The sequence below is a fragment of the Sciurus vulgaris genome, assembly GCF_902686455.1.
Source record: "Sciurus vulgaris genome assembly, chromosome: 11".
NCBI lineage: Eukaryota > Metazoa > Chordata > Mammalia > Rodentia > Sciuridae > Sciurus > Sciurus vulgaris.
In genome coordinates, this window is record NC_136472.1 from 60,280,477 (window position 1) to 60,293,687 (window position 13,211).

At 47.4% G+C, this 13,211-nt stretch overlaps 1 protein-coding gene across 1 annotated transcript in view; it reads left to right on the forward strand.

Annotated features, from left to right (window-relative positions):
* Nucleotides 1–872: 872 nt before the first annotated feature.
* Nucleotides 873–13,211, forward strand: part of DKK3 (dickkopf WNT signaling pathway inhibitor 3) — a 49,664-nt gene continuing 37,325 nt past the window's right edge. The window contains exons 1-4 of the mRNA XM_079102724.1: nucleotides 873–1,032; nucleotides 1,595–1,827; nucleotides 8,110–8,247; nucleotides 10,660–10,743. Coding sequence (XP_078958850.1) covers nucleotides 1,621–1,827; nucleotides 8,110–8,247; nucleotides 10,660–10,743 — 429 coding nt within the window. The 5' untranslated portion in view covers nucleotides 873–1,032; nucleotides 1,595–1,620. The remainder of the gene's footprint in view (nucleotides 1,033–1,594; nucleotides 1,828–8,109; nucleotides 8,248–10,659; nucleotides 10,744–13,211) is intronic.

Consider the following 13,211-nt stretch of genomic DNA (forward strand, 5'->3'; position numbering starts at 1 on the left):
GTAGCTGTTGATATAATGATCAGCCCATTCATGTCTTAGGGACCAAGTATCTGTGGCTGAGGAACTGATGTCACAAAGTGAGTCAGTTCATGTCTTCAAGGAGCTCCTGGTCCCTGTGGGTAAAGGGGCCAAAAATGGCAAGTCAGGGCTGTGAAATGGAAACCCAGGGTGCTGGCCAATCTAGAGGAGAGATGGGGAGTTTTGGGTGACTGCATCTGAAGAGACAGGGAGGAGTCCTGTGAAAAAGACAAAGTTCTGCTTTCATTAAGATAGCAGACACTTATATCCCATTACCATACTTCTCTAAGAGCATCGTACATGTTAACTAGGGGGTGCACATACTACTATAACCTCGTTTACATTAGGCTAACTGGTCACAGAGAAATCTGGTTTTCATAGACTTGGCCCCCGCGGTTGGAAGGCGAGAAGGAGCAGAGATGGCGGTAGGCTTCTGGTTCTAATATTGCCATGTCTCCCCCTGGGAGCTTGCTGAAATTCTGGTGACCCATTCCGGGAGCTATAAGTGAGTTACTCTGGAGCATGGCGTCGACAGATGCAGACAAACTAAGGTTAGATTGTGATAGCTGCGGGGCTGGAATTCCATCCTGCAGGATTGTGCACTGGGCGGAGGTTATCTTGGAGACTTAAGACAGTAAGATGTGACTAAGGAAAGCTGTTGCAAGACCTGAGACCAGAGATGACAGCAGCCTGGGATGCTGCGGGGTGCAGAGGTCTCCAGGGAAGGGGATGGCTTCCTGCAGTGTGGGTCTCGGAGGCTAAAGAGGCGGGCTTGGGGCGTGGGGTAGCTGGCGCCCAGGCCGGCCAATCGCTGGGCGGCGGCTCCTCCCGCGGGGCGGGGGCCTGGTGGGCAGGCCGAGCGCCAGCTTGCTCGGTACCATTGCTGCCGCATCCCAGCTGCGTGTACGCACCAGGTTCCAGCCAACCACACCGCTCCGGCTCACGCAGCTCGGTGGCGGCCTCGCGGCCCGGCACAAGCAGATCCTGCCCGCGTCGCAGCTCGGTGCAGTCCGGGTGGGTGAGGGGCGTCCGCGGGAGTGGAGATGGCCCGGCTTAGTCTCGCAGGGTGGGTGCGGGGCGGGGCGTGCGACTGGTTAAGACCCCAGGGGAGGAAGCTGACCTGTGCTCTCAGCCCACTCTAGATGGAGACTGGGAGAGTTGGGAAGGGAGCGGGGGGCCCGTCGTTTGAACTGCGCTCAGACCTAGTCCAGGAGGGGACGGGGCTCGAAATTGGGACCAAGCTGGAGTGATCCGGGGCGGGGGGCGGCTTTTACCCTAGGGGACCCAGGTTCTTTTTCTCGGAAGAGAGAGCTAGCACCGGGGCGGCGAGCAGAGCTCACGCCAGGTGCTAGAACAAGGGGTGCGGTAGAGATCCAGGCGCGAGGTTGAGAGAGCACAGGGCTAGAGTGGGTGGGGGCGCCACTGTCCCAGAGGAGCTGCGCCTGAAAGGGGGCTAGGTTTCTTCCTATCTGGGTGCGGGTGCGGGAAGAGGGCCCCCCAGCGCGGGCAGAGCCGGGGGGCGGGACTGGCGAGGGGGGTTCTGCGTGCGCCTCTGACCGCGTTCCGCGACACACAGGCGGCGGCGGCCGGCGCAAAGCAAAGATGCAGCGGCTCGGAGGCACCCTGCTCTGCCTACTGCTGGCAGTGGCGGTCCCCACAGCTCCCGCACCGACGACGACTTCGGCTCCAATTGAGCCAGGCCCGGCTCTCAGCTACCCGCAGGAGGAGGCCACCCTCAATGAGATGTTCCGCGAGGTTGAGGAACTGATGGAGGACACGCAGCACAAACTGCGCAGCGCGGTGGAGGAGGTGGGTGCTCCCTGAGGGCGCCGGGCTGAGGACGCGTGAGGCTGCGTGGTGCGGCCTTAGGGGAGGCGGTGCTCTGACCAGGGACTTGGCGTCAGGCGAAGACACTGAAAGGGCCTATTGCAGACACCTAGCTGCGTAGGGTAGGGTGATTCTTACCTTCTCCTTCCCCGCTCTCTCGTTCTGCCTTACTGCCAGAAGGTCTGGGACTGAGCTTGTCCAAGGAGTCTGGACCCTACCTGGGGTCCCCCCTGGCTGCAGGCTGCCTCCACCATGCTGCAGTCGTCCAGTAAGCAGTTCCCTTTTGGAAGTGATGCCCGCAAGGCCCTGGTATTTCAGCGCTGTGGTTTTGTAGCGAGGCTCAGGCAGTTTCAGGCAGCTCCAAGTTCTAGCTTGTCTGTTGGGCTTTGAGCTTGTGTCATCTTCCCAAGATACAGGTAGGATGCGTGTGGGGACAAAGAGACAAAGGGACCTGAGCTTTGCTGGCAGTCTGTCTGGCCTGCCTTGCTTCCTTTAATGTACAGTGGGGAAGAAAAAGATGGAAATTCCCAGTCCCAACTGTGAAAATTCTTAGAAGATAATGGATAAGAATGCAACCACATCTCCACCAAACAGGGCTTTGCTCAGGTCTTCCTCTGCCTATCACTAGTAGGGTGACATTGTGTAGATCATTTAACAAACTGAACCTCAGTTTCCTGTGAGAATTAGATGCCATGATGTTAATTTGGGCATCTGGCAAATAATAGGTACTATCAGATACAAAATACCCTGGGCAGAGCTTTGCTTGGCTTCTTTCTTCCATCACCTTCCATATCCAGACACTGTGGATGGAATCTTGTTCTGTCCTGTATGGTAGGCTTCAAACATGGGGAAGGCTGCCTGGGCCTTCCTTCCTGATCCAGGTGTGGGGAGCTGTCCCTGGTGCCTGAGGAGGTAGGCATGGTCACTGATGGGTCCAGATCTAACTGTAGCCTATCTTTGGAGAGAGGCCAGCCATCCCAATAAAGGAGTCAGTGAGAGACCAGATGTTTAGGCTGGTGGATCAGGCTGTCCCTCATCCCTGCTATCTCCAGTGTGCCGGCTCCCTTGTGCAGTCTTAAATGCTGGCTCTGAGATCTACTGGACAGACCCAGATCCCAAGACCCAGGGGTTTTCTGTTTTCTCGGATTACAAAACAGTCATGACATGGAACAATTAAAGGGCGAGAGGAGTCAGGTAGGCCAAATGACTAATCACTCTACAACTCCAAAGCAAATTGAACTTGTGATCCTTCTGGTTCCAGGGTGGGACTTTCCTTATCAAGATTTTAGGATTTTCCCTCCTGCACACAGATTTCTGATAACACCCATTAGGTCATCTGCATGTTTTTATTCAGTGTAAAAATGCCCACCACCATTCAATAAGTTTGCAGCATGGTGCTCTGATATGAACTCCTGATGGGACCAAGGCCTCTTTCATATCTTCATTTATCCAGAGCAGTATGGGGTACAGTGGGATCTTAGCGCTGTGTCTTCTCCGTGGTAGTTAACCACAGTGGGTTTTGCCAGGACTCCATCTTCCTCCCTCCAGACCTGTTTCTGCTTCAGTTGTACAGATTGGCAGTCTAAAAGTTTCCACCAGAGGAGATCTGACTGTCACATCTACCCCAGTCAATGGTCATTTCCCAAAGAATGTCCTTGCAGGCTGTGGGGACAGGATGAGAGGTGGAACACTTTCATGGTGGGCGAATGAGAAGTGGAGACCAATCTTTCTTCATCCAGACCCAGCTCTGCCACTTCCTAGTGGTGGGATCCAGGGTCTGAATGGGGAAAATGTCTAACCCCAGGCTAAAGGAAGATTAAAAGAGAATTTAAGTGAAACAGATTACCCAATCATCTTAAATGAGGATAAATATCGTAGATCTAATACAAGTGTCTTCCTCATGAGGTCATTGTAAGAATTATGAAAGATTCTCATTTCTCAGTGAATAATGGGCATCATTATTGTCATACTAACAGAAGTATGTAAATAGTAGGAATTACTATCAGTGTCTGATAGATTCTCAGTAGATCTGTCTTAGAAATATCTTTTAAAATATCTTGGACTGTGGGTATAGCTCACTGGTAAAGTGCTTCCCCTAGCATGCTTGAAGCCCTGGGTTTTGTTCCTAGCACTACAAAAAAGAAAAAGGAAAATGTAAAGTATTAAAAATCAATCCTAAAATATGAAAAAATATTTAAAGAATATTTATATATATTAATTTCTTAAAACATTTTAAAAATATTCCAAAATAAAATAATTCTCAAATACTCTTTTTTTGTTTTTCAGAACTAGGGAATGAACCTAGAACCTCACGCATGCTAGGCAGGCCCGTCACCATTCAGCTGTATCCCCAGCCCAGAAAATTATAAATATTAAGTGGATTGTGGCTAATGGCTAATAGTTTTTTTTTTTTTTCTTTCCTAAGAAACTACCAGAAAGCCCCTTAAATCCCATAAACACAGGATCTTTTCTATTTAGTTGTCCAAGGGAAGAAACAAAAAGGACCTGAATCCAATGCATTAATTGTTTACATAGTTGCATGGTGAATCTGCTTTCAAGTAACTTCCTGGCGTTTTAAATAGTCCAGCTGCCTCAAGCTGTTGATGACTCTTAAGGGAAAAAGCAAAGTTGTTCTCCTCGTAGCATCATTATTTGGAGAAACAAGTCTTCGAATGGCTTCAATTTGTGAAGTTCTTGTTTTCCTCTGGAATTGTATATGTTACCAATAAATGCATTTTAAGGATAAAACCACTCCATTTCTCCTGCCCCTGTTACAACATCTGTAACTGGTAGGTTTTCGAATGTTCTTATTGCCTCACCACCTCAGGGAGAACCCCAGTGCCAAGTCTGGGTTTTTATCTGTCCAGTTTTGCCTACTGTGCCCCTTTAACAGACACAGATTCAACCAACTGTAAACGCCATTTTTAACAGCGCTCACATTCCTGCTCTATGAAACAACTATTGCTTCAGGCTTAGGTTTCTCTTGCTGGTGGCAGTAATGGTTGTGGTTGAAATTTCCATTGTAAACTGTACTTTTCGTTCATGGTGCCATTAAAGAACTGTTAGCTCAGTCTGTTGAAACAACCGCTAGCTGAGGGGGAAGGTTTTATGAAAAGACTGTCAGCTCAGCTCACAGCAAACTCAAGATCTGGGAACTTGTCAATTATTTGCAAGCCAAACTGTATGATTCAGATTCCAGTGAGAATTTAAAAAACATTAAAATATTCCTTTCTCCTTCTGGGTATATCCTGTCTGGCATCTTTAGGCTCCTTCTCTTTTCAGCTATATCTTTTCCATCACTAAATATGCCAGAGTCTCTTGCTTAGGGAAAAAAAAAAAGTCATTTCTTGCCCATCCTGTCTCCCTTTTCAGCTAGCTCTCCTCTATTTCTTCTCTATTTGGTTGGGCAACTCTTCAAACACATCGTATCTACTGCCTGCTCTTCCCATTTCTGGCAGACTAGCTTCTTTTGAGGCTGCTCACAGGGCAATATTACAAAAGCAGCTACATATTACATATTTGTCATGTGAGAAGTACTATACCAGTACTTAGATTTCATGATCCTTAATAATTACATCTGCTCAACAAAATAGGATCATCCTCATTCTACAAATGTGCAAGCTGATGTTTGGAGTGATTTGGTGTCTTGCCCAAGGTCACATGGCTACTTTGGGGCAGAGGTGTGAACTTGAACCCACCTTGTACAACTCAAAAATTCTGACATTTCCTACTGTACTGCTGTCTGATGATGCTGGAGAAAACTGCTTGCTTAGTCCTGTAGCCATCTTTTGGTGGCTTAGTACTTCTAGACTTATTTGGAGCCTTTACCATGTAGAAGTCCTTTCTGCAGATAGAGCTCCCTTCTTCTAGACCTAATTCTAGCCAGTGCCCTGACTCTACTTTTTTCCTTTCCTGGTTTTTGTATTTTTTTTCCAACTAGCCTGGAACTTGCTGTAGCTCCCTATTGCCTGAAACAGAGATTCTTAACTGGGGGCAGCTGGAGAGGAAGGGAATCCTCAGAATCATCTTATAAACTCATTGATATCTGAAGTCCCATCTCCAGAAATTACCATTTTGCAGGTCTGGGAAGGGATCCAGGTATGCATGTTTGTTTGTTTGTATTTTGATATGTATTTTTCCCACATTTTTCTATTGGTGCATTATAGTTGCACAGGTATGCGTGTTTATAAAAGCTTGGGGAATGACTCAATGTACCCATTTGGTTGAGAACCAGGCCAACATCCTCTGCCTTAGTTGCTCTTTGGATCTGCCTGTGGACCCCTCCACTTCTTTAGCCACCACTTTCTCCTGTGCCCACAGAACACAGTGCTGTCCAGGCCGCCACAACTTTGCCCGTGCTATCGGCAGCACTTTCACACCTCTCCTGTCCAAATCCTACTCACTCTTTGAAACCAGTCCAAATATGCCTCCTCCTCCTGGAAGCCTTGCCTCGCCCTTCTCCGGACCCCTGACTTGCTTGCAGAGCCACACAAGAAAGGTTGTAGTCATCTTCCGATGAGATCCTCTTATCTTCCAGTAGGACACATCATCTGGAGTCAAACAGACCTGAGTTCTAATTCAAGCTTTGCCACTTCCTAAGGATGTGATGTCCTCTATGAACTTCATTTTCTCTCCCTGCATCTTGGGGGTAAATAGCACCACTGTGATAGGGTCACTGTGAACATTGGCCTGTTCAAGGTATCTGGTACACTGGCTTAGATGTGGTCCATACCCCAAATGTGGAGGTAGTTATTATGACAGTTGTTGTAATGAAGCCAGGGATCAAGTGTTAGATGTCTGCGTAATCTCAGTGTCAGCGCAGCACTACGACACAGCAGGAACCCCCAGGTTCTGCTCTGATTAGTTGAGCTTCTGTGCCCAGCAGATCTCTTTGCATGTCTAGTCCAGCTTGGCAAATAAGGTTGGAGGAGGTAGGAAAAGAAGGAGTTCATCCAGTACTTAAGGAGAGAGAGTACGGATTTTTTTTAATAGGAAAATATTTTTTGAGGATCAGTTTTAAGGAATAAAAATAGCCCGGAGTCATAGATTACTCCCCACCCACCAGAACTCCTCATTGTGCCTGTCATTTGAAATTCCTAGAGAGTGCCTAATTGGCTCAACTAGTCCATGATGTGGCCTGCCTTTAGATCCAGTCATCTGTGAATGGGTCACCTTGTCAGCTGCCCACTTGTCAGGCAGCTGGGGCAGGATGATAAATCTGGAAGGGGAAGTTGGGTACAGACATGTGTTGGCTGTTATACCTGATGAAGATGTCATGGAAGCTCATAGACTGGAGGATTTGATGACATGACCTTGGAAATGTGATACCAGAGGACAACTAAATGTTCAAGAAGAGCCAAGGGAGGTGTGGATCCTGGGGAATTAGTCAACTGACTGTCCCCCTGCAAAGGTAGCCTATGTATGTATCCAAGAGGTGGGATAGAGGAGGAGACACAGGTGTGGCCCTACCTGCAGGAGACATAGTACTAGCTTATTTTGGGTCTCCACTATCATTACCCCTAGTCCCAGCAGTCTCTGCAACAAGGATTTGGGAGCAAATAACTTATTTGGTGATCCCAGAAATCCACTAGCAGGAAGTGGGAAAGTGAGTTGGAAAAAGAGAATGGCAATAAAGGACATGTCCTGAGCAGATTACAGCTATGGGCATTTAGGGTTCAATACCACTGAGGGTCCTCAGAGAGAATCGATTCTACATACCTTAGAATTGTCTCACACAGGGAGAAGCTGGGTATTTACCCCATAGCCTGTCCCTATTGCTGGGGTGTTAATTCCATAGCAATTGGGTCTGTGCAAACCAAGCACACTTCTGTGTTCAGAGAATGCCCTCAGGGAGAGAGAGGGTTGATTCTAGGCATGCCTGGGAACTGAACACAGGGGACTCCAGGTTAGGCCACCAGGAGATGGGCAAGGCACCACCAGCAAGGGGCCAAGATTGCTTAATGGAAGCATGCTCACGTTCCAGCTCCACCCTTCACTGGGAGTCTGGGGAATTCCTCTAACCACCCTGAGCATCAGTTTCCCCATTTGTAAAACGGGGCATGAACCCCCATGACCTAGGGTACCTGTAGTATAGGTAAGGCATTTGGTGCAATGTCTTGTCCTAATGGGTTACTCAGTGGCCTGTCATTGTCATCATCCTTTGTGATGGCAGAAGAGGGAAAGAGGTGGTTCTTTTTTCCTAATGGATTCCCTGTTTGTAATTAGAGAGAACAATTTTGCTCACTAAATTAATTGGTTCAACAGATGGAGGCAGAAGAAGCTGCTGCTAAGACATCATCAGAAGTGAACCTGGCAAGCCTACCTGCCAGCTATCACAATGAGACCAACACAGACACCAAGGTGGGAAATAACACCATCCATGTGCACCGAGAAATTCACAAGGTAAGGGGGCGTGGCCAGCACTGCTTCCTTTCTGCAGCACCCAGTCCTGTCAGAGAACTGAGGTCTTATTTACATATTTGAGACACAGCCAAAGATGAAAATGGGAGTAATAAAATGCAGATTAAAAATCAGAAGGAGTGAGAATACTGTTTAAAGGAGAGATAGGTATCAGGGACCTAAATTGCTTTTGCATTTAAGCAATAGATAGATTTGATGCTAGGCTTCCTACCAATTCAGAAGGAGGGGTTTATCTCTTAGGTTTTGTGTATGTTTCAGTGGGATAGAAATAGAGACCCGTTATGACAAAGGGATCCTCACTCTTTCCCTAGGAGGGGCTCAGCTGTGATACTCCACCTTCAGAAGGTGAACACTCTGCTGCAATGAGTTTAAACATTTGTTCATTTACTGGTTTTCCATTCAAAATGCAACTGATTTTTTTCCATCTGAACACCTGCCTCAGTGTCTCTTGGTCTAATATCTTGCATGAGGAACAAGCAAGTGCATTTCCCATCTGATCTGGAAGAAAGCTTTGCAGATCTAGGGGGATATAGTATTCACCTGCTCACAGAGAGAGAGGTCTCCAAGTTGATGTGAGCAAACTATGTCGACCTGTGTTCTCCTGAAGAGGATGCTGTGCAGATATTTAGGGTCATTGTTGGAGGCCCTAGAGTTGACATTCTGTCGTGAATATCAAGGAACTTGACCTCTCATCTCAATTCCTGTAGGCAAGGTCATGATAGTTCCCATGAAAGAGTCTTGCATTTATTGAAATGCCCAGGTATTACATGGTTGAAACAATGGATTTCTGATCCAGAGAGCATAACAGGGTCAATGTTATTGCCTTATCTATAAGGTGACTTTTGTGGGGTTCTTCTCCTGCTGTGTATAGATGGGCCCAGCTAGATGGATCAGCTATGGAGCATGATCCTCATGCAAATGAACAAGCCCCCAGTGTAACAGAATCCTTAGGTATTGCTCATCGAAGACTGATAATTTTATTTTTGTTAAAACCAATACTGTCATTCAGAAGGAATGACAATAGCAAACAGGTTCAGTTGCATCTTAAAGTTACTCCTTGTAGATCTCAGAATACCTGCATGTTGAGTCCTCCCAGTAACTAGAGTGATTTTTAAAATTTAATTAAATTTATCCTAATGACATTTATAAAATATCAACATCTGCTTCTGTAGTATAGTACTGTGAGGGTCAGATGACCTAAAGTATATGACAGTTTACTGTAAACTGTAAAGTGATATGCAAAAGCAAGTTGTTCTTTTTATTACTGTTGTTATTTTATAGTGAAGTTGTGTTACCAGCACAGTGCAGTGGTCCTCCAGTAGGTTCTGGGGAGCACCCATCCTGTGCACTACTTCATGAAAGAGGAGCTCAGTAGGGGTGAAATATATTTGGAACGCACTGTATACTCCTAGAAATGAAGAAAAAAAAATACATGTTGGTATAATAAAAGCTCTGAGAAGTCTTACAACCCATATATACAGGACTAGAATTTTTAAAAAATATGATATTGGTTAATCTGTCGCTAAAAATGGCATAGATAAAGAAGACATCATGCCATTTCTGTGGACAGGAATTATTTAGGTAAAAATGTAAAAGCATGGCAGGGAAGACATGGTCCTTCACTCCTCAGAACTGGAATTTGATCCCTTACTGCACATAAGGCCAAGAGTTTCTACTTTGTCCTGGTGGCAGACTTCTGTAATATTAGAGCTGGCAGGGACATTAAAGATGATGTAGAAATGAGACTGTGAATCAGAGAAAAGAATTGACTTGTTCCAGGCCACATACTAGATGGTTGTCAGCAAAGAACACAGATCTCCCAGCTGTTAGGCCAACACAGCCCATAGGGCCTTGGGGCAGGAAGGGCCTGGGTTCCATGTGGTGCTGGGCTTTGGGATGCCTGCACTTGGGCACAGAATCAGAGACAGATGACAGACAGAGGGATAAGGATCAAGTCCCCCTTGGGCTTAAACACTTTCTTGATGAACTGAAAGCCATTCTCAGTTTCAGGAGCATGGGTGCTGTGGCCAGACTTGCTTGCTGCTCATGAAAGACATTTGAGTAGACACCCAGATTTGAAGTTTGTCAAAAGAAAGTTGACATTGAGTTTCAAGTGATAAGCACCAAGAATAGTGAACATGCTGTCATTCAGGGCACTGCTGAGGGTCTGGCATGCATCACATCCTGCCCTCCTTTTAGTGACCCACCCAGGCTGCTGTGAGCATCTCCTAGCAGCTGGCAAGGGCAGGTTACTGATGGAGCTCAGAAAGCAGCAGGGTGGGTCTCCTGGCCGCTTTCCCTGATGCTCCTGCTTCAGTGAATGAAACAGACAGACTGGTGGGATTTGCCCAGACGTCCTTCAATTTCATGTTCACTGCACTTATTCCCTCATAGGTAACCAACAACCAAACTGGACAGACGGTCTTTTCGGAGACAGTGATTACATCTGTGGGAGATGAAGAAGGCAAAAGGAGTCACGTAAGTCATGCTCTCCCCTCACCCCAAGGCACACATGCTGTGGTCAGCCTGCCTGAAGGGAGCTGACTCCTGGACACCTCTCCTGCCTCATTTCTACCCAGATTCCCCAGTTCCTGCGTTCCTGACCAGACTGTAAAGTCTGGTAACAGGCCAGGCCTCCATGCAGTTAACATGAGAAACAGCAGAGAAGCTAAACTCAGTTGTCATTTACATCTCAGTGTTGGAAGGGGAACAGGCAAGTACCAGGTATATTGCTTGAGGACCCTGGTGACAGACCTGGTGCATCCAACAGTGAAATTCCCAGAGCCTCTGTAATGGTTCAGGCCTTGTATGATCCCTGCCCTGGCCAGGCAGAGTAAAAGTGCATTAAATGAAACCCAGTGGTCTATAGGACAAATGCTGCCTGTCTGCTCCAGGCTTCAGGTTCTGGTCCCCCTGTGGGTTTCCTTTTGCTTATTTCAAAGGTGGAATGGATTTTGTAGAATTTCAAAGTCCTAAAGTTGAAAGGGAAGTGATTTCACCTAGGTCAGGAGATGAGCCACTGGTCTGACCTCCAGGCCAGTGGAGACTTGGCTGCACTTTGTCTCTGAGATGGCAGGCTGTGATTTGAACATGGTCAATAGCAACAATGAGACTCTTATTGCCAAGACCATTGCCTCTCTGTGTCCAGATGCCCTATGCACCCATTGCTTTCCAAGGGCATGGGGGTTTTGCCCACCTCTCTTGGCCTTATTGCTGACAGAGAGCTAGTAGACTGGTAATGGTGGAGAAGGTGGTGTTGTCTTGGTTGGTAGTTGGAATTTTTTTTTGTTTGTTTTTGGCATGGTGCTCAAATGTCAAGAGCTGACCTGTGGGCTGGGGGTCTGGTTGGCTGTGTGAGGGTGGTAACCCGCCATTTAAGGCAGTCTGGTGGGCAGTAGCTGGAACTATTCACTAGCTGTGGAAGCTGGAAGCATGAGTTTATCATGTCCAAGCTGGGGCACCTCAGTCACCTCGCCTTCAAGTGAGGTATGATTGCAGCATCTCTTAACCCTGAAAGTACAGAGGCCTATGAAACAAAGATGGGTTTAATTAGGCTGGAAGGAAGAGAGGCCAGCTTTCTAAGAAGGAAGCAGAACAAAAACCAGGCAGCCGGCCTCAGGATGTGATCAGGGCTCATACAGGGGAAGCTGTAGTGGACTTCTGGTCTGAATCTGGGGCTAGGCCTTGATGAGGGGATAGAGGGCCTGTGCAGAGGCCATGGAGTGGAAAAGGCTGGGCAAAGAGTTCACAGGGCTGTGCATTAGGAAAAAAGCCTTTGTTCTCAAGTCTTCTAAAAGTTAATACATATTGCATGATGGTTCAGTTTTGCTCCAGGAAATTCTTAGAGCCCTGGGCGGAAGCCTGCCTGTGAGCCCAGCTACACCTGATGGAGACCCAGGTGTGCATGGGGAAGCAGTAGGCACATCCCATACTCCTGCTCCAGCCCCTGAGTGTCAGGTTTTGAGCCCTGTGAGGGGCAATTGAGATTCTGGTGGTGGTGGGTAGGTAAGAGACGAGATCTCAAAGATGCTAAGAGCGTTCTTGGGACAGGGAACAGCTGTCTCCACTATTGTTCTGTGTACCATGAGTTTGTGCCAGTTTCCCAAGTGCCCTTGGCCTTGTGTGCCTGTATGTGTCCCTGCTTCAGGCTTCAGTTGGGAGTCCAGAATCTGCACACCTGCCCACTCAGTCTCATGTTCACGGTGATGGGGACACCAACACAGCACCCTTTTGTGATACATAGTCCGAACCCCTCTCCACCAGTCTGAGAATGCAGGATGCTGATGAGTGATAAATTTAAGAAATCTCGAAGGTGCAGATTCCTCAAGTTTTTCTTGATTTCTGCCCAAACCTTCAGACTGTGAGTTCACTGAGTTTCTCTGTGAGAAGAAATGCCGGTTTGATGGTGTAGGAGGGAGACCTGAGGAGCTGATGCTTGACCGAACAGTGTTTGGCAAATCCCACAGGGCTTTAGAGAACAGAATGGAGACTTCAAGCAGTTTGTGAAGGGGTTGGCATGTGGCAGAGATGGCGTGTGAATCTCTCTGCCCAGCCTGGCTCATTGTCAGAGGGGTCTGGCCTGTCCAGCTCCCAATGTCCACAGCATGCTTCCGTTTACCCACCTTTCCATTTCTGGGCTCCCTGCTGTCCTAATACAGTTGAGCTGGGGCTCAAGTGCTGTCTTTAGGGAGACGTGGAGCTCCTTTTACTGAGCAGGGAGCTGTGAAGATCAGACTGCCTTCAAAGAATTGCAGAGGGTCATGCACTATTGCTGCTGTCCTGTTCCTCAGCTTTGCAGGTTAATGATTTTCACAGTTGGTTCTGTACTACCCTTCACACTGCAGAAGCTCTCTCTTAAAGAGGAAAGGGAAGTTCACCATTCCAAAGGACAAAAATCATATGCAATGCAAACCTTAAAATACCATAAACAGGGGCTTGGTTTTTAG